This window comes from Garra rufa, chromosome 7 (genome assembly GCF_049309525.1).
Source record: "Garra rufa chromosome 7, GarRuf1.0, whole genome shotgun sequence".
Classification (NCBI taxonomy): domain Eukaryota; kingdom Metazoa; phylum Chordata; class Actinopteri; order Cypriniformes; family Cyprinidae; genus Garra; species Garra rufa.
The window spans coordinates 1,591,730-1,612,023 of NC_133367.1; the positions used below are offsets into that span (position 1 = coordinate 1,591,730).

Below are 20,294 nucleotides of genomic sequence, written 5' to 3' on the forward strand. Positions count from 1 at the left end.
CAGATTTCTAGTACTTGGAGAAGAAATAAAAAATTACAAAACACAAAAAAAAAGTTATGCTTTGAAAAATAGCTCAAGAAAACAAACACGCTCTTTCTGCCACCTCTGTCTTGAGGAGCACTTCACAAAAATGATCCAAAACTCAGCGATTTAATTAAATTATGTTTACATTTTATTTAATTTAAATAATAGTGTGGAAGTAGTGCTGAAGTCCAACTAAAGATATAGCTGCTGTATATTTGATTGTGTTAAAGTCGAACTATTGCAAGTATATCAGGTACACTTTAAATATCTTGCATTTAAAGACATACACATTTATTATAGAGAGATAATACAGTCTTAATTAATAGTGATTTTAAAACACGTGTTAGGCATAATATTTAGAAATCTGCATTGTGCAGTAACAAAATACTCCAAATGAAGATACATACCTAGTATGAAATGAATGTATTTTTAATAAGTTATATATAGTGGGTTTTTTTTAATGGGGCTAAGCCCCTTATCTCTCCCAACTCTAGCAACGCCCCTGACCTGCACTAATCTGCACTTCACACATGTGTTAAAAACACACACACACAGAGCACGAGAGCAATATCATACAAAAAAAAACAAAGCAAAATAACAAAAACAATATATAATATGATCAGATAAAACAACAACAGCAACAAAAGGAAACCGAAATACACACACTAGTAGTGGCTGGTCTGCCCATTTAAAAAAAGAAACCCATACACGTTAATGGGCTTTTGTGTAAAACCCTGGCTGAGCGTGTGTCAGTCGTTCCTGACACAGTCCGACACTTATCCTGACACAAACAAACGGGACATTGAGCCGTTGTATACAGGCTGGACTGAGCTTTTGCTATTGTTAAAAAAAAAAAAAAAGGGAATATACTTTCAGTGTAATAAAATCATGAAGATAAATCATCAGTAAATTTTCATCAGGGTTAATTAGTCTTTACGTAAATCGTCTTTTCTTTTTTTTTCTGTCAAGAAAAACGGATCGCTGACGGAGGGTCGGAGGACTGTAGCCTGTATAAGTCTACGGATCATCTATTCACTCCACTACATCACTATGAAGAGAGCATTTATACTCGTTCTATTCCCACTATTCGCGATCGGTAAGTGTTTTTAGCTTGGCTGCAACCAGCGGCGTAACTTCGTTTTTGTAAGGGAACATAGAACTGATTTTAACGTGGTAGCTTTATTCTTACATGCACTAGAATAAAATGTATTGAAAGGCCAGACATTGTTCACGTTTTAAAATAAATCCATAGATACGCATTATTATAAAGCCTAGTGGAAGAATTTTCGGTTTTGGGTTCTAATGCGCCCTCGCATAGGCCTACCGGTCACAAGAGAATGTCCCTTCAACAAAAAAAAAAAAAAAAAAAAACATATTCCAGGCCCAGGTCAAAACTTATTGAACAGACATTATGTTTCATCAAAAAATTGGTGGGACCATGGCAAAATGGCGTGGGGACATTCCACATTCCATAGAACTTTCGGTTTCGCTTTTGAACAAACTGTAAATGTGCACTTAAAATAAAATACGTCAGTTTAATGTTACACATCTTTATTTTTTTGTGTGTTATCAATTATTGTAATTAAGATTATGTTCATAGAACTAAATGTATATAATTTTACAATTTCTTTCCATTTAAAGTTTAAAGGAGCCCCCTAGTGGCCACCGGTCGGCTCGCTGAGAATCACTGTTTTAGACCCCATTGACAAGCATATTTGTCAGCTATAGACTAAATAATGTTTGTAGTTGTTATTTTCCATCCTTAAATTACATTTGTTCACTTCTCAAAACACTTAAAGTATGCTTTCCCCAGAATTATACCAGCCTTACATCTGTAGCGAGCAGAACCTCCAACTCATAATTTTTATAGCAGAATATTAAAGGTTTTGAAAAAATATGTTGTTTGCCAGGACATAAAAATGAGTGAAAAACGTTTCTGTTTGTGTTTCAGGTGTGTCTGGTGAGGCCGTGTCAGTGAAGGAGGGAGATTCAGTCACTCTACACACTGACGTTACTGAAATACAGACGGATGATGAAATTGAATGGAGGTTTAACAGCACTCGCATAGCTAGAGTGACTAGAAACGCCGCTATATATGATAATGTTGTGGGTTTCAGAGACAGACTCCAGCTGGACATTCAGACTGGAGATCTCAAGATCACAAACTTCAGCATCACAAACTCTGGACTTTATAAGTTTGAGATAAACAGCCCTAGAGGGTCCTCAGAGAAGACATTCAGTGTCAGTGGTGAGTGTCTGTTTTCAGTTCAATAATTATGTACATTATTATGTATCACTCTATAAACAATTTTCATTATCTGGATGTAAAATGTTAATAATAATAATAAAAAGTGATTCAGTAGTTTTTCAAAACTGTTAATATCCTATACACACACAAATATGTTCGAATACCCCTCTTGGCGAGTATTTACGTAAACACAGTACTGTAGCTGACCTTTTTCATAATAATGTCACACAATTTCCGTTCTGACTTGAAGTAGTGTATTCTTAATTCCGCCTTGTCAACACCTTGACGGACCTGCTCAATGCTTCCTGGGTGGCCTTAGTTTTCCTTGAAAAATGGAAGCATAGCATGATCGACACACTTCCATAAAAAAGGTATTACCTTCTTATTTGTACCTGGAAAGGTTTTTTCCATTGTCCTTCTAAACCACCTCCAACGAGGATTTCCGAAGCAGGCTATAGTGCATCGAGGAGATTTTTGTTCTGCGACAAGTGGTTGAACAATTGCTGGAATACCAACAATGGACCTCACTGAAGTTTATCAATTTTGTCAAGGCCTTTGACTCGGTGCACAGAGAAATGTAATGGAAGATAGCCCAAGCTTACGGAATCCCATCTCGATTTGTTGACATCTTTGCAAACCGTACCAAGGCTCTCGCCGATGCGCATGGATGGAAGACATCGTATTAGATCTCTTCGCTTTCGCAGATGCTATTCCTCTCCATCATCGAGTTCATCAGTGAGTTCATCATACTCTGGGCAGGTGGCATCCTCCTCCTCGCAGATCTCAACTTTGCCATTTTAACTTTTGACTTAGCCTAAACTGCCCTTCAAGATCTAACTACAGCCATAGAAAATCAAGTGGCCAGTGCTAGACCTCGAAGTCATATGGAAAACATTTCAGGATTTCTCTCCATGTATTGGACTTCTACAGTGCCCCCAAATTTGAACTTCTAAAATGCAGGTTAAATGCAGCTTCAAAGAGCTCAAAATGATCCCAGCCAAGGAAAAGGGTATTACAGTATCTAGCGAAATGATCGGTTATTTAAATTTTTTTTTAAAAATACAATTTATACTTTATAACCTCAAATACTTGTCTCGTTCAGCTCTGTGTGAACTCAGTTTTTTTTTTTTTGTTTTTTTTTTTGTACAGTCATGACAGTTACACAGTGTCTACACTGTACGCAAAAATACAATATAACCTATTATGCTGTCTACACTGGATGTGGCGTGACACAACAAATCCCCGACAGTAAACCGCTGCCACATACTATTAATGACTTGCTCACACAAAGATCAAATGATCTGCAATGGTCACTTTGTCTGGTGTAGACACAGTGTTAGGGTACATCTAAAAACTCCCATCTTATTTTCTCCTCCAGCTTCAAAATCACCCTACATTTTTTTTATTTTATAGGGTTAAGATAAGGTTTCATATTTCATGTTGTTTCTGCAATGCAAATGCAAACTCTGACTATAAGTGATCAAAACAGTCACAATATAAGTTTTTCTTGATTACTGCTCAAAACAAAGTAGTAAACACCATCAAAGCCTATCTGAAGACAGTTCTCTTTAAAGACACATATGAACACCAAACTCAATTCAATAAACAGAATTTTCATAAAATGTTTTGGCATTACTGAGATTGCTCTACCTGCTACAGTATTTTCTCTGGTGTATCTGAACTCTACTCTTCTTCTAAAGCTTGTTTATACTTTTGCCTGACTCTGCAAATTTGGAGTAATTGTCCTCAAAACCATCAGGAAGCAGCAGTGAGAAGTAGTAGTTTGTATTTATTAAATAGACTTTTACCTTGAATGAAAAGCTGATTTATGCTGTTGTAAGTGTAACACCCGAGCGGGTCTCGAACCCAGGTGTCCGGCACGGGAGGGGGACGCACTAACAAGGAGGCTAAAGGCTGCAACCTCTAGCGTCTGTCGCTAGTGCGTCTCTCGAGATCGGGGAGTGAGGTTTACCTGCACAGCACCTACTATCAGAATCAGAATCAGAATCAGAATGAGCTTTATTGCCAGGTATGTTTGCACATACTAGGAATTTGTTTTTGTGACAGAGCTCCACAGTGCTACAGAATGACAGTGACAAGACGATACATATTATAAAAAGAACAATATAGAAGTATACAAGACAGACAATGTGCAAAAATAGCAAAGACATTTGAATGGAAGTAAGTATGTGCTTTAAATAAATAACGGAAAAATGAATAAAGAATGTATAGTGTTGTATGTTCCACGATCAGGTGTTCATGAGATGGATTGCCTGAGGAAAGAAACTGTTTCGGTGTCTGGTCGTTCTAGTGCTCAGTGCTCTGTAGCGCTGACCGGATGGTAACAGTTCAAAAAGTGAGTGTGCTGGATGTGAGGGGTCCAGAGCAATTTTGGCAGCCCTTTTTCGTACTCTGGATAAGTACAGATCTTGAAGGGTAGGGAGGGTCGTACCAATGATTCGTTCAGCAGTCCGGACTATCCGACGTAGTCTTCTGAGATCGGAATTTGTAGCTGAGCTGAACCAGATGGTAATTGAAGTGCAGAGGACGGATTCAATGATGGCAGAGTAAAACTGTTTCAGCAGTTCCTGTGGCAGGTTGAGTTTCCTCAGCTGGCGGAGGAAGTACAGCCTCTGCTGGGCCTTTTTCACAATGGAGTCTATGTGAATGTCCCACTTCAGGTCCTGAGAGATGGTATTGCCAAGGAACCTGAATGACTCCACTGTGTTTACGGTGCTGTTCATGATGGTGAGTGGGGGGAGAGCAGAGGGTTTTTTTTCCTGAAGTCTATGATCATCTCCACAGTTTTGAGCGTGTTGAGCTCCAGGTTGTTATGACTGCACCAGACAGCCAGCTCTTTTACCTCCTGTCTGTAAGCAGACTCGTCACCGTCCTGAATGAGGCCGATAAGTGTGGTGTCGTCTGCAAACTTCAGGAGCTTGACAGAGGGGTCTTTGGAGGTACAGTCATTTGTATACAGGGAGAAGAGCAGTGGGGAGAGGACACAGCCCTGAGGGGCGCCAGTGCTGATAGTACGGGTGCTGGATGAGAATTTTCCCAGCCTCACTAGCTGCTGTCTGTCTGTCAGGAAGCTGTTGATCCACTGACAGACTGATGTGGGCACAGAGAGCTGAGTTAGTTTGGGCAGGAGGAGGTTTGGGATGATAGTGTTGAAGGCTGAACTGAAGTCCACAAACAAGATCCTCGCGTAAGTCCCTGATTTGTCCAGATGCTGCAGTATGAAATGTAGACTCATGTTCACTGCATCATCTACAGACCTGTTTGCACGATAAGCAAACTGCAGGGGGTCCAGTGAGGGTCTGGTGATGTCCTTCAGATAAGCCAGAACCAGTTTTTCAAACGACTTCATGACGACAGATGTTAGCGCCACAGGTCTGTAGTCGTTAAGTCCTGTTATTTTGGGTTTCTTTGGAATGGGGATGATTTCCGAGCGTTTCAGAGAGGCGGGGACTTCACACAACTCCAAAGACCTATTGAAGATCTGTGAGAAAATGGGTGCCAGCTGATCTGCACAGGTTTTCAGACAGGCTGGTGTGACACCGTCAGGGCCTGGTGCCTTTCTTCTTTGACTAGCTGGCCTCCGTTACATAGGCTTATTCTGTAAATGTAAGATATTAATTAATTAGACAAGAGCAAATGGGGTGTTTAATGCAAATGTAATTGTTCACATATACAAAATCTGGCAATGATGTTTGCCTGTCTGTGCAAATGTTTCTTTATATTTCCACCTTTAATTATGGCAGCAACCACCGGTTTGAGAAAGATCCACTCAAAAAGACAAATACAAATAATCCTTATCAGTTTGACTGAATGAGCTGTAAATTGTTGTGTGAAAATCAGAAGTCTCTCTTACTGTAACAAATTAAGCTGGTGCTTAGAGTGTCCTGTTCAATGGCTTACTGTTTAAACAACTGGTTAGTGACAGTGTTATAAAAGTGACTGACAGGGAAACTGTGTTTGTTCTTCAGGTGTGAGTGGTACTGGAGTGAAGCCAGTGTCGGTGCTGGTGGGAGATTCAGTCACTCTACACTCTGGTGTCTCTGAACTACAAAGAGATGATGTGATGCGATGGAGGTTTGAACATCAAAACACTTTTGTAGCTCAAATCAATAGAAAGGCTGGAATCTTCAGCACATCTGATGGTCCTGATGGGAGATTCAGACACAGACTACAGCTGGAGTATCGGACTGGATCTCTGACCATCAGGAACATTGGAACCAGACACTCTGGACTTTATGAAGTTGATATCAGGAGTGGAAGCAGCAGATACAGCACACACAAGCCATTCACTGTGACTGTCAGCGGTGAGTCCATCAATGTAATAATGAATTCAATTACATCGGCACTGTGTGAACATTTAAGATGAAAATAAATATATGCATAGAATTAAGGCTTTGTGGTGCTTAGCAACTCCTTTTAAAGAAGATTAGTGTAAGATAAAAGGGTTTTATTTGCAAATAAATTATTATTATTATTATTATTATTATTATTATTATTATTATTATTAACTAACAGGACAATTGTCACACTCATTATTATTTTATACTGCTGCTGTAATATCACAGGTGATTTTTATATTGACACGCAGTATATCTGTATAGATGCTTCTTATACATTTATAATCAACAGAACTGGATTCCAACCTAATGTTTTTTTTAATGTTATGAAGTGTTTGAAAGTGTATGATAGAGATTTATCTGTTCATTATTCACTGTTGTGTTCAGTTTTATTGTGAACTCATCTGGTTAACATAATTCTCCTCTTGTCTTTGTCAGTCATTTAAAGGAAATGTTCTGTTAGACCTGAAATGTACCTTTCTGAACAGTAAAGTGATGTAGGAATTAAACTTAGAAAATTTAAATAAATTAATATAAAAAAAACAATCAAGTGTGCTTTAACAAGACATGTAAAAAAAAAAAAAAAAAAAAAAAAACACTTAATGTTCATGTGTTTCTTGTGACAGATGCAGTGAAGTCACTGTCGGTGACTAGGGGAGGTTTTGTTTCTCTACAGACATTTACAGAAATACAGAACGATGATTTGCTACTTTGGATGTTTGGAGACATTGTCATAGCTGAAATCCATAAAGCAGACCAACAATTCTTCATATTTGATGACCCTGATCTGAAATTCAGAGACAGACTGGAGCTGGATCATCAGACTGGATCTCTGAACATCACACACACCAGAACCACAGACTCTGGACTTTATGAACTGAAGATCAGCAGCAGCAGACGCACCATAAACAGGAGATATATTGTTACTGTCACTGGTGAGTAGATCAAATCTGTCAATATCAAAGTGATCTTATTTAGATCCGAACGATTTTAAAGTTACTCTTCATTTGAAACATGTGTCTTAAACTGTTTTAGTTTGTTGGTTTGGTGAAAAATACTGCAAGATATCCATACATCTATCATCCAAACTGCTGCAGCGTTCGATTCGTGGATGCTGGAATCTATCAAAGCCTAATGAAGTTTGAGCACCTATTAGATGAGGTTAACGGAGGCTGATCTGAAACAAAACTTGCAGGTCCTGTTTGACTCATGGCCCCAAAGGTCTGCGAGAAATGTAAAAGTAGCCACTTAACAATATGGGCATAATCCAGTGTACCTAAAGCCTAAAAAAAATCTAAAAGAAAACTGAAAACCTAAAATTAGCTTAGCAAATTGAGTCATATGAATCTAAACAAGCATGTTAAATTTTGTGGAGATCGTGCAAACTTTTGGCATTATTAGGTAGGAAGGTTAAAAACACTGTATTTCAATGCCAAAGTCCCTGATATTGCAATAATAACCACTAGATGATCACTCATTGGCTCATTCAACTCTATACTAACACTAATATATGGGGTTATTAAAATAAAACTTGCACTAAGCATTTTGTTACCTATTGCTTATTTCAAATTTCTACATGTACAACAAAATGTGTGTGGAAGTGTGCTTCATGTTATTAAGGGTGTATTTCAGTGACAGAGTGCAAGCATGTGTAATAATAATATTAATAATAATAAAACTCTTCTTTGCTTTGGTTTAAAATAGTTTGATAGTTCATTGCCATGATTTTTATCGAATTTTATTAATATTATTACACCTCGAATAGGGAGGCAAAACAGTGAAGAGGTAAAAAGAGGCTGAGGATGTGGGCATATTTCTGATGAAATAAGGACCACTATTGTGTTGCATGTTCTCAGTCATTACCTAACTGTGGCCAAGATGGGTTGAGAGAACAGCCATATTCTCAATCATTTAGGTGTTTCGTAGAAGGAACAGGTATTTCAACAAGTGGTACTGTAATACTGTATGCTTACTGTAATGTTTTATATGACAGTAGTCCACTTGCATTTTACATTATACAGTAAATCTGCTTTTATAGATACATACTGTAACACACACACAAAACTAACCTATACAAAATATGACTGATCTTCACTCAGGTTATATAGTGTTGATGCTTATAGTGTGTGTTATAGATCAGACACACATTCACACCAATGACTGTCTGTTTCAGGTTCAGGTCTGTCTCCAGGTGCTACAGCAGGGATTGTTGTTGGTGTTGGTGTTATTCTGGTGGCTGCAGCTGCTGTTGTAGCCGCTGTTATGAAGCGCCATCAACGCCGCAGGATCTCTGAACTAGAAAGGCAAATAGGTAAGTATAACACAAACTATAAGTCTGATTACCATTAAGATAATAACAGATAAAGGGCAAATACAAATCTACTGTGAGCGGTGTCTCTTTGTGTCTGTAGATAACTCAAACTTAACAGTTTCCGCAGATATTATGACAGAGTTTGATCTCAAATGCTTTTTCAGCATGTTTGTGTTTGAGTGTGATGCGCCTTTATAGTAATGATGCTATACAAGATACTCAATATTAAACAGCCTTACTATAAAACTGTTCATCTCTAAGCAGCATTACAAAAGAACCACAGAAAAACTGAGCTTTTTAAAACTGAGGAACAAGCTGTGTGCCTTTCTGAACACACTCTGAAAAAGAGAAGTCATATTTTACTCAATGCTAACCTAAAAGTAAACTTAGATGTTAAACCAATAATAAATAATATTAAAGAAAGAAAAATTTTAAAATTACTGTATAATTATAAATACAACATCAATTATCTGCTGGAAACACAGACTGGTATTACTGGAAAAACACTTTCTCCATCTAGTAAAATCTCATTTAACCTGATTGACAGATAGTAAGAGCGCACAGTGTTTTTTATCAGTCTGTCTGTTTACAAGGTACCTGGCTAATAAAGTAAGCATTTTTGAGTGTGAAATAATGACTGTTTTCAAAGGTTGTGACATCCTGTCTGAGTTCTGTTTGAAATGTGTAGTAACAACTAGCAGAACTATGTATTCTGCTTCATGTCTGTGATAAAGTCAATATTTATTACTTTTGGACCAAGTCTGGACACATTTCTGGCACACAAATGCTAAATGAAATTGCTTTACATGTCAGTTAGGTGACTCTTCATGTCTGCCTGTGACAATAAAAATGAAAATCTGTTTGCTTTCAGGAAGTCGTTGGTACCTCTTTAAAAAATTAGTAAGTATAAGATGTGTATGATATGGATTCATTCCTGTTGTTCATTCATTCATCATGATAACATTAACATCTTTAATACACATATAAAGACAGAGCTGGCCTTGTCTTCATTTCTTTTTCATGTAATGATTTTTCTGATTGACTTTCTGATTTTGACTCTGTGCAACACAGTTATCGTTAAAGTACTGATCAAATAAAAGGGTTAACAATTAACCATGCTTCATTCTTCAAACAAATAGTTCAGTTAAAGCAGGAGCACTTAATGTTTGTTACTATGGCTTCATTAATTCATTTATTAAACATCATTTTGCATCAATGTTATATCATGAGACTGTTTGTTTTTCTCTTTTGAATTGGTTTCCCTTCCTCGCCTGGGTTTCATTAAAGGTAGGTTGGAAGACCTCCGGAAGGGAGCAGACCTATTAAGTAATAAAACTGTCCAAACTTGATGAAACTGAACAATTTATGGTCACTATAACAATATACAAATGAAAAGTGTTTGAAGTCAATCCATTTGAGCTTTTGTAAAATGAAACTGATGAGTGAAGACTTTCATTTGTTTTGACATAAATAGTGAAACACTTTGATTTATGATGAAGGTGATGTAACAGTTTGCTTTTTGCACTGATGCTGATATTGCACTGATGATAGTGTGTTCTTTTTTACTAAGAGCCAGTTTGACTGATTTGTTACGCATGATGTTACACTGTTGTTACACCTGCAAACTTTTGTAGAAATAATCTTAGGCTAATTAATGTGTATACGTGGTTTTTTTTTTTTGGTTTTTTTTTTCATCAGTAGACATTTCATTTCTATAAATAAGCTTTTGTTTGTTTAGAAACATCACAGTATTTTCAGTTCACATGTTCAGTATGGGAAAATAAAATTTTGTGTGTGATTATTTTTGTTGTGTGTTTTTATGGATTTAGAGAATTCAGAGTTTTTTATATTGCGTTAAATCTCTTTATTTGATTCTTTTAGTTATTGATGATAAGATATTTGGGGAAGCTCAAAAGCAAGATTTATGGAAATGTACATTTGCTCAGATACCCAAAGTGCCCTTCTGTCAAAGGTCAAATCCTACTCATACTGTTCATTTTACTTCTGCGGCTCTTAAAAAGGGTCACATATTGCCTTGAATTGATATTTAAAATATTTAAAATAGTGAAATAAAATTCCTTCCTTAATATGTTTGTTTTATTTCTATACTCTGCAGTAAAGCCTGTTGTCTACAATCTTACAATACAAAACATCAGGGGCCACATATAGTTTCAATGGTGACCACTCAGAGTTTAAAATAACAGCTGTTCTTTATTATTGTGTTTAACAGAGAGAAGAAAATCTTTAGGTTTGACAATTTAATACACAACAATTTCTAATCAAAATGAATAGGTCCAAGGAAATTATTTTTTATCTTTTGAACATTAAAATGGTCTTTTATGTTCCGTTTCTTTCTCAAAACTGCTTCACAGCATTGGCTGCTAGAGGCCACTGTAATAATACATATATGTGACCCTGGTCCACAAAACCAGTCCTAAGTAGCACAGGAATATTTGCAGCAATAGCCAAAAAAACATTGTATGGGTCAAAATTATATATTTTTCTTTTATGCCAAAAATCATTAGGATATTAAGTAAAGATCATGTTCCATGAAGATTTTTTTTTTTTATTTCCTACCATAAATATACCATAAACTAGTAATATGCATTGCTGAGAACTTCATTTGGACAACTTTTAAGGCGATTTTCTCAATATTGAGATTGTTTTGCACCCTCAGCTTCCAGGTGTTCAACTAGTTGTATCACAGACAAACATTGTCCTATAACAAACCATACATCAATGAAAAGCTTATTTACTCAATTTGGAAAAAAATACACTTATGACTGGTTTTGTGGTCCATGGTCACATATCAGCAAGGAATGTGTCACAATATACAGTACAGTATTGCTGTACTGATGTTTGGAGCACAGCCCTATTTATGGAGCCCCTTTTATAGTGAAAAAAATATTACTGATTTTGTTGTTTGAGTACTGAAACGCAATTAAAACTTCAAATAATGCATAATTTGTCTTATTAATGAAATTGTTACTTGTTACATAAGTAACTGGATGCCAACAATGAGGTGATGGACCCGAGGGGCTCTTTAATGCCTTGTTTCAGATGCCCTTTTTATACTTTGAGCACCTGCTTCTTTAAAGGTCTCTGTACGGCCCTGAAGGAGGGAACAGAGATGTTATGTCGAGTGACGTATTTGGGATTATACTTGAGAGCCCTATCCCCTCTGAGCTAAAGAAAAAAGGCCAATGAACACTGGCGAGTGGAATTTGCATGCTTAGCCACTCCCCCATACATACGGGTATATAAGATGGCGGCGTGCATTCACTCATTCAGGCTTTTTCTGAAGAGTCAAGGGACTCCAAGTGGTACGCCAAGGTGATGGCATCTACCACTCAACGGGCCAACCTCTGTTTGGAGACAGCGTTCCCCTTCTGCTGTCCCCCCAAAGCAGACAAAGAGCTGCTCAGAGCATCTGAATCTCTGGGTGCGGTCCACGTAAACGAACGTGACACAGCAACGCTAAGGCCGGGTCCGCCTCCTCCGAGGGCAGAGCTTGCAAGTTCACCACCTGATCCTGAAAGGGAGTGGTGGGAACCTTGGGCACATAACCAGGCTGGGGTCTCAAGGTCACGAGAGAATCAGCCGGGCCGAACTCAAGGCACGTCTCGTTGACTGAGAATGCTTGCAGGTCCTCCACCCTCTTGATAGAGGCGAGCTTGGTCAGGAGCGAGGTCTTAAGCGACAGGTATTTCAGCTCGACTGAACCAAGCAGCATGAAGGGAGCTCTCCGCAGACCTAGGAGGACCATGGAGAGATCCCAAGAGGGGATGAGGTGCGACCTAGGAGGGTTTATCCTCCTTGCACCTCTCAGAAACCTGATGATCAGGTGATGCTTCCCTAAGGACAAACCATTCACTGCACTGCGACCGAGCATCTCTGTCCGGTAAGAGGAACACCAATCAATGAACAGACCCCACCTCAGACGTAGGCCTACCTAGTAGACATTTCAGGCAGTTCAGCACCGACAGCGCATGCGCGATCGTGAGGCACGCTGTCATGTTGACCAAATCCAGCACCATACCAAGAAAAGAGATGCTCTGTACAGGGGAGAGCTTGCTCTTCTCCCATTTGACCCAAAGCCCCAGATGGCTGGGGTGCTGGAGCACCAGGTCCCTGTGCTCACACAGCAGATCTCGCGAGTGAGCTTTTATCAGCCAGTCGTCGAGACAATTAGATCAAGTCAAGTCGAGCTTTATTGTCATTCTGCTCTATGTGTGGACATATAGTGGAATGAAACGTTGTGTCGCAGGACCGCGGTGCTACATACTGGTTAAGCAACAGTACAAGCATAAGAAAAGCAATTATAGATCTAACCATCTGACTATACACATACTATAAATATAACTACAATAAATAGTTGACTACTGTCAGGGAAGCAAACGGACAGCGAGGTAAGTGAAGGTGAGTATGTTTATTTACAGACAGCTGTACACAACGGGAAGCAGATTGGTGAATAAGGTGAGTATAGCTGGATATAGACTTGACTACTGGAAGGATTGACTGATGAAGATGACCGGTTGCTTTCTTTTGCAGGATGGACAGAGGGAGTATCGATCGGCCACGCTGGTGTGGCGATGTTCAGAAGACTTATGGCTCACACTCCACTGAGAAGACAGGCTTACGGCTCATTCATCTTCGATGAAAGGATCTGGACAGAGGGTTTTCAGGAAGACACAGAAAGGTAAGTAGACACAGGTAATATTTAGCGATTACCGGATGACTGAAGAAGATAGGCGTTGAACAGGTTAGCATTCGCTCTGAAATGCTTCTGTTAGAGTCCTGTAGGTCTTGACGAGCCCGGACATCGAGTGGAGTGCGTGGTTTGTATTTAAAGGTGCTCTGGTGATGACATGCAGGTGTGGGTGATTAGAATTCAGGTGACTGTGATCGTGGTGTGAATGCGGGTGACGAACCTGACCAATCCGTGACAACTACACAGGAACTGAGGATACAAACATAAATACATAAATACTGTACAGTAAGTTTTACAAAAGAGATATTTGTACATGAAATGAAACAAAAATATATTTTGTACATGAGATTGTGCAAAAGAGATATTGTTTGCATTAAGTTGTGCAGATGAAGGATTTTGGGGGAAGCGGCACATAGTGCAAAACGATTTGTAGTGCAAAGCACAAGTAAACATATAATCTTATCGAGTCTTTGTAGCAGTGAGTGTTTATAGAAAGTGTCTGGTGTACATAAGTGTGTTACTACAGGTGGTTTGTATGGCCCACTTTAGCACACTCAGAGTTGCACTTAAGAAAACTTTCAGTTTTAATGAGTTTGGGGGAGGAGGCTGAGGTTTTCATGGTTTCAAAGGGTAACAGGGAAATTGGAGTTGAGGGCTCTCACAGCCTGGGGGGAAAAGCTGTTCAGCAGTCTCACAGAACGAGTTTTGATACTCCGGTACCTTCTACCTAATGGTAGGAGCTGGAAGAGATTGTGGGAGGGATGGGTGGGGTCCTTCACGATGCTGGAAGCCTTGCTGGAGCATCGTGCATGGAAAATGTCCAGGATGGAGGGGAGAGGGGCAACGATCATCTTTGCGGCAGTGTTAAAGATGTGAATGCTCCCAACTTGGGGCTAGGGCATCCTCTGCGAGTTTGGTAAAGACACGGGGACCAAAGTGAAGGACTTTGTACTGATATCCCCGGACCCTTTAAAGCAAACTGAAGAAAACGGTCTGTGTCGAGGTCGATGGCTGCATACCAATCCTGGTTATGTATGCATGGGAAAATGCTCTAAACATCTTCAACGGTAGCCTGTGTAGGGACCAATTCAGGACTCGTAGTGACTTTCTTTGCTCAGAGGGCGAAGTCGGTCGCCGTAAGCAGCTCCTGCATCTAGCTGCCCCACCGTCAAGGGTGGTGAAGAGGGAGGAACTCAGGCGTGGGCAAGCTGTATAGGGACCCCTCCATGACTTGGTGAGCTCCTTCAAGAAAGGCACTGGGGCGGATCAAAGTGGAACGTATCTACATTGTACCCAAAAACCAATCATGGAGCCTCGAGTGCTTGAGAGAAGGTGCCGTGGACACCTCCAACCCGATGCCCTTGGCCGCCCGGAGGAGCATGGCTGCCAGCTCAGCGTAAGACACTAAGTTTACATTAACATTTCAGATTGTTTAATTTATCAGCCCTCGGGGGTCCCCTCAAAATGCAGGGTCCCAGGCAATTGCCTTCAGTAAAAGAAATATTTTATGATCATTTTTAAGTAAATCGCAATTTTTTTAAACATTTTCACAAATGTAAAAAAAGTTTTGTTTTGTTATATAGTTATGTATTATCTTCATGTCACCTTGTTTGAAACGGAAAAAAAGGTGCGGGGAAAAGCTCTGATTTACAGGAAAAGACAATATCTGGGGTGTGTATGGGTTTGTGCTTTTATTTGTATAGGAGAATTCTGGGATAATTATTCTTTGTATCCACCTTATTCTTCAACGCGGAAGTAAGTCTATGGGCGAGACTTTCGGTTCACAAAGCTTATGTTAGCTGCTATAGGGAAATAATGAGAAGAGTTACAACAGTAAAAGCAGTAAAATGTAAAACTGTTTGCACTACAAACCAATATGTTCATAATTAAGATAATACATTACAATAACATGGTAAGACACACCAATTTACAATATCAAGCAGCAAAACAAGTTGTTTTGTACAGCAAAAAATGAGACCGGTAGCAAGACCCATAAAATTTACAAATGGCCTCGTAGGATCTTACTGGAAAAATAAGGTGGATAGTAAAAATATTTTTGTTTTTATTTGTATAGGATAATTATATCACAATTATTCTCTGTATAGGATAATTATTTGTGTCTTTTATGTCCAGGATAATTATGGGATAAAGTTACTTTATCCAGAAACAACAGAAACTTTCTGGATTTCCTGTTTAACAAGTTTGCAGAATAATACTTACATGCTTCTACAATTAAGCAATAACTGCTGCTGTGTGATTACTATGATTTGTTTTTTTCAATTGAATAATTGCACTTCAACAAAAAATCTAGCTCACCTATTGCTTAAACAGATATCTGGGAAAGGAGTTACAAATACTCTGTCTTTATTTTTTGTCTTACACTGAATAAGCCAATTTATTTTAAATATATTGTTTAGAGTATCATTCAATATCTCTAAACCACTATGATCTTTGGAATGGCATAATATTTATTTTCTCAGTTAATGCAGCTTGTTTTAACAGATAAAATCAATAAGCATTTTATCCAGTTGCTAGTTAACCTTAGGGGGAATATATAATAAGCATAGACTGATCTGGAAATACCCTCAGCTTTTGACAGAAGTCCCCGCCCCTGAATTGACAAAACCCTTTGCAACCACGTATTAACTAGTTTTAGTAATAATTGGATTGAAATTTAAATCATTCGCAAATATTCATCTTTACGTAAAACAACTCCCAAATACATTACTTGGTTATTAATTGGAATACATACATATATATCTGAGAGGAAATCTGATTTATTCATATTCATTCTTAGCCCTGCTACTTCTGAAAATTATTTTTATGCAGTTCACTGCTTTAATGATTTCATGCAAATCTTTAAAAAATAAGGTAGTGTCACTGGCAAACTGAAACAACTTAAATTATCTTTTAACGTGAAGGGCCGTTTTCAAAATAGACTGCACGTGCAAATTTGACTGATCCTTGACGCGATTGCGGGCAGCAGTGCAAAGTCGCTTCTGTGCTTAAGTTAATCTAATATTTGATGTGTTTAATATAGATTTAATTTGTAAATTTTATAAATAAATAAATACTGATAATTCTATACACCTTCAGCACCCCTAGTTCCCGCGGCCAGTAAAGCAGCGCTGGGAATAGTTCTAATTAAGACAATATCTGGGGTGTGTATGGGTTTGTGTTTTTATTTGTACAGGATAATTCTAGAATAATTATTCTTTGTATCCACCTTATTCTTCAATGCGGAAAAGCCTATGGGCGAGACTTCTTATTCAGTATCCGCTATAGGGAAATAGCGAGAAGAATAAAACCTATAGTAAACGATAAAATTGTTTCCACTACAAACGAATGTGTTCATAATTAAGATAATGCTTTAAAATAATATGGTAAAAAAAAAAAAAAAAAAAAAAAACTTGCAATATTAAGCAGCAAAAAAAAAAAAGAGCTGGACTTGGATAAGACCGGAAGCAAGGCCCATAAAATTTGCAAATGGCCGCACCTGCTCTTACGGGAAAAATAAGGTGGATAGGATAATTATTTGTGTTTTTTATTTGTATAAGATAATTATAGGATAATTTATTGTATAGGATAGAATAGTTTTCTGTGGTGTACAGGATAATTATGGGGCTGAGTTCCTTTAACCAGAAACAGCAAAAACGTTATAGATTTCCTGTATTACAAGTTTGCAGAACAATGCTTTTACATCAATGAAAACTTGACTAGACGCTGGTTATAATCACAAGATATGCCAAATTGTGGATGCGTAAATCAAAAGTATGTCAGTACATTTTAATGATAACGTGATATGGACTAGTGTCAGTAGTCAAAAAAGACTGAATCATGCATGCCCTGTGTGAATGAATGGTGCAGCTCTCTGAACACATAGGCTAAACAAAATCTCTTAACTTGCTCTGAAAGTAACCTCATGAGCATTTTAACTTTTCTTTTGAGAAACCCTTTTTTCCAGTTTTATTTTTCAAAGCACTTATAGATCGGTCGGCTTGCTCATGGGGTGCCGGTCCGACCGTGTCAAGCCGCTGAATTTGAGCGCTGGACCGCCAGTTGCTACGATAGCGAATGTAAAGAGAAAAAATAAAATAATCACGAGGAAAAGAATGCAACGAGTTAAAAGAGCTCTTAAATATTCTTGTTATAACATCACATTAATGACACGTGTCATAATATAAGATTCGTGGTTCAGGGTAATCACAGTAATAACTGTGATAATAATAACTTTTCTTGGTAATTAGATCAATTGCACCTTGAAGCTGAAATCTTTATGACTGAATCTCTCGTGTCATAATATACGATTTCTGGTTAAGGATGCGGCTCAGAAAAACGGATCGCTGACGAACACTTAGAAAATGCAGGACCGTAGGCTAATAATTAAAAATAAAATCAACTACTGAGTGTTCGTCAGTGGTCCGTTGTTCTGAGCCTCACCCTGTGCCAGAAATCCTATATCATGACACGACTTGTGTCATATATTATATTAACGAAAAACGGATCACTGAAAACCACTGAGAGAACGGACTTTCTACCATCTGCTGTATATTCACTCCACTCTACATCACAATGAGGAGAGCATTGGTACTCGTTCTTTTCCCCTTATTCACAATTGGTAAGTTCTCTCTCTCTCTCTCTCTCTCTCTCTCTCTCTCTCTCTCTCTCTCTCTCTCTCTCTCTCTCTCTCTCTCTCTCTTTGGTAAAATCTGCGTAGCCTACCCCAAAATGGACAGATTTAATATTGTTTAATCTTTTACATGATAGTTGATGTGCTCAGAATATTTTTATTAATTACAAAATAAAAACAAGATATGTTTTTATAATACTGATTAGGCGTCAATGCAGATCATTTCCATGCCGCTTATAGGCTACTACTGGGTCGTGTTCTGGATGATTACTGATGTACAGCTGGGTGATAGAATAAAGAGGTTAGGGAAACATTAAAATAATTATAGTTATAGGCTACTAACGTTAAACAAACCAAAAACGAACGTTCCTTTTCCGTTAAGAAAACTTTTCTGGTTAACTGAAAACAAACTTTAACAAAATAACATTCTGGTAACGTAGAATAACAATAGGGGAACGATAGAATAATGTTCTACAATCCCAAAACAAGCATTCTTGGAATAGGTTGGGATAATGTATAGCTATTACGATAGGAGTAAAACACAAATTTTAATTAAAGGATTATTATTGTTGCTCGCTTTCCATCAGTATTTAAACTATAAATGTTTGTCTTTTTATTTTTTTTTATTTTTTTTTTTGGCTAGTACTTAATTGAAATGTTTAATAAAATTCAGCCAAATCTATTTGAAAGGTTCATAATGTGGTTGTAGGAGTCTCTACCAACAGGTTTACGTGCATGCAAGGTAAAAAAAAATGTTTTCATTTTCTTACAATATGCATTTAATAGTACTGATAAAGCACTGCAGTTTGTAAACCAATGTACTGCTACATCCTTTATCGTGACTCCAAGTAAAAAAGAACGGCAGACATTCTATATTAATCAACACATTTCCAAACATGAGTTAGCCGGAGACTTACAGCTGCACTAAGTGTATATACAGCAAGGGTTGTCCATGCAGAATGTAACTTGTGATATGTGAACTTCACATAACTTCGTGTGTAAATAATATATTTTGTTTTGTATACTTTTGTTGTTGTTGTTGTTGTTGTTTTTAAATTGTGATGATTTGGCTTACATTTAACAAAAACCCACCAATTCACTATCTAAACAAATTAGAATACTTCCAAAAAAAAAAAACATTTTTAGTGAATTGTTGGCCTTGTGGAAAGTATGTTCATTTACTCTATATGTACTCAATATTGGTAGGGGCTCCTTTTGCTTTAATTATTGCCTCAATTCGCTGTGGCATGGAGGTGGCACTGCTGAGGTGGTATGGAAACCTTCTTTGACAGTGGCCTTCAGCTCATCTGCATTTTTGGGTCTCTTGTTTCTCATTTTCCTCTTGACAATACCCTATAGATTCTCTATGAGGTTCAGGTCTGGTGAGTTTGCTGGCCAGTCAAGAACACCAACACCATGGTCATTTAACCAACTTTTGGTGCTTTTGGCAGTGTGGGCAGTTGCCAAATTTTGCTGGAAAATGAATTCAGCATCTTTAAAAAAGCTGGTCAGCAGAAGGAAGCATGAAGTGCTCTAAAATTTCTTGGTAAACGGATGCAGTGACTTTGGTTTTAAAAAAAACACATTTTACCAACACCAGCAGATGACATTGCACCCCAAATCATCACAGACTGTGGAAACTTAACACTGGACTTCAAGCAACTTGGGCTATGAGCTTCTCCACCCTTCCTCCTTGGTTTCCAAATGAAATACAAAACATGATCCATTCTGAAAAGAGGACTTTGGACCACTGGGCAACAGTCCATTTCTTCTTTTTCTTAGCCCAGGTAAAACGCCTCTTACGTTGTCTGTGGTTCAGGAGTGGCTGAACAAGAAGAATATGACAACTGTAGCCAAATTCCTTGACACGTCTGTGTGTGTTGATGCCTTGACCCCAGCCTCAGTCCATTCCTTGTGAAGTTCACCTAAATTCTTGAATCATTTTGCTTGACAAGCCTCTCAAGGCTGCGGTTCTCTCGGTTGGTTGTGCATCTTTTTCTTCCACACATTTT

At 38.1% G+C, this 20,294-nt stretch overlaps 1 protein-coding gene across 1 annotated transcript; it reads left to right on the forward strand.

Moving 5' to 3' along the window:
• Positions 1 to 811: 811 nt before the first annotated feature.
• LOC141338914 (uncharacterized) lies at positions 812 to 8,979 on the forward strand. Its single transcript, XM_073844527.1, has 5 exons — positions 812 to 1,120; positions 1,976 to 2,272; positions 6,262 to 6,597; positions 7,257 to 7,565; positions 8,810 to 8,979. Exons 1-5 carry the CDS (start codon positions 1,075 to 1,077, stop codon positions 8,977 to 8,979), a joined length of 1,158 nt encoding a protein of 385 aa, XP_073700628.1. The 5' UTR covers positions 812 to 1,074.
• Positions 8,980 to 20,294: the final 11,315 nt, after the last annotated feature.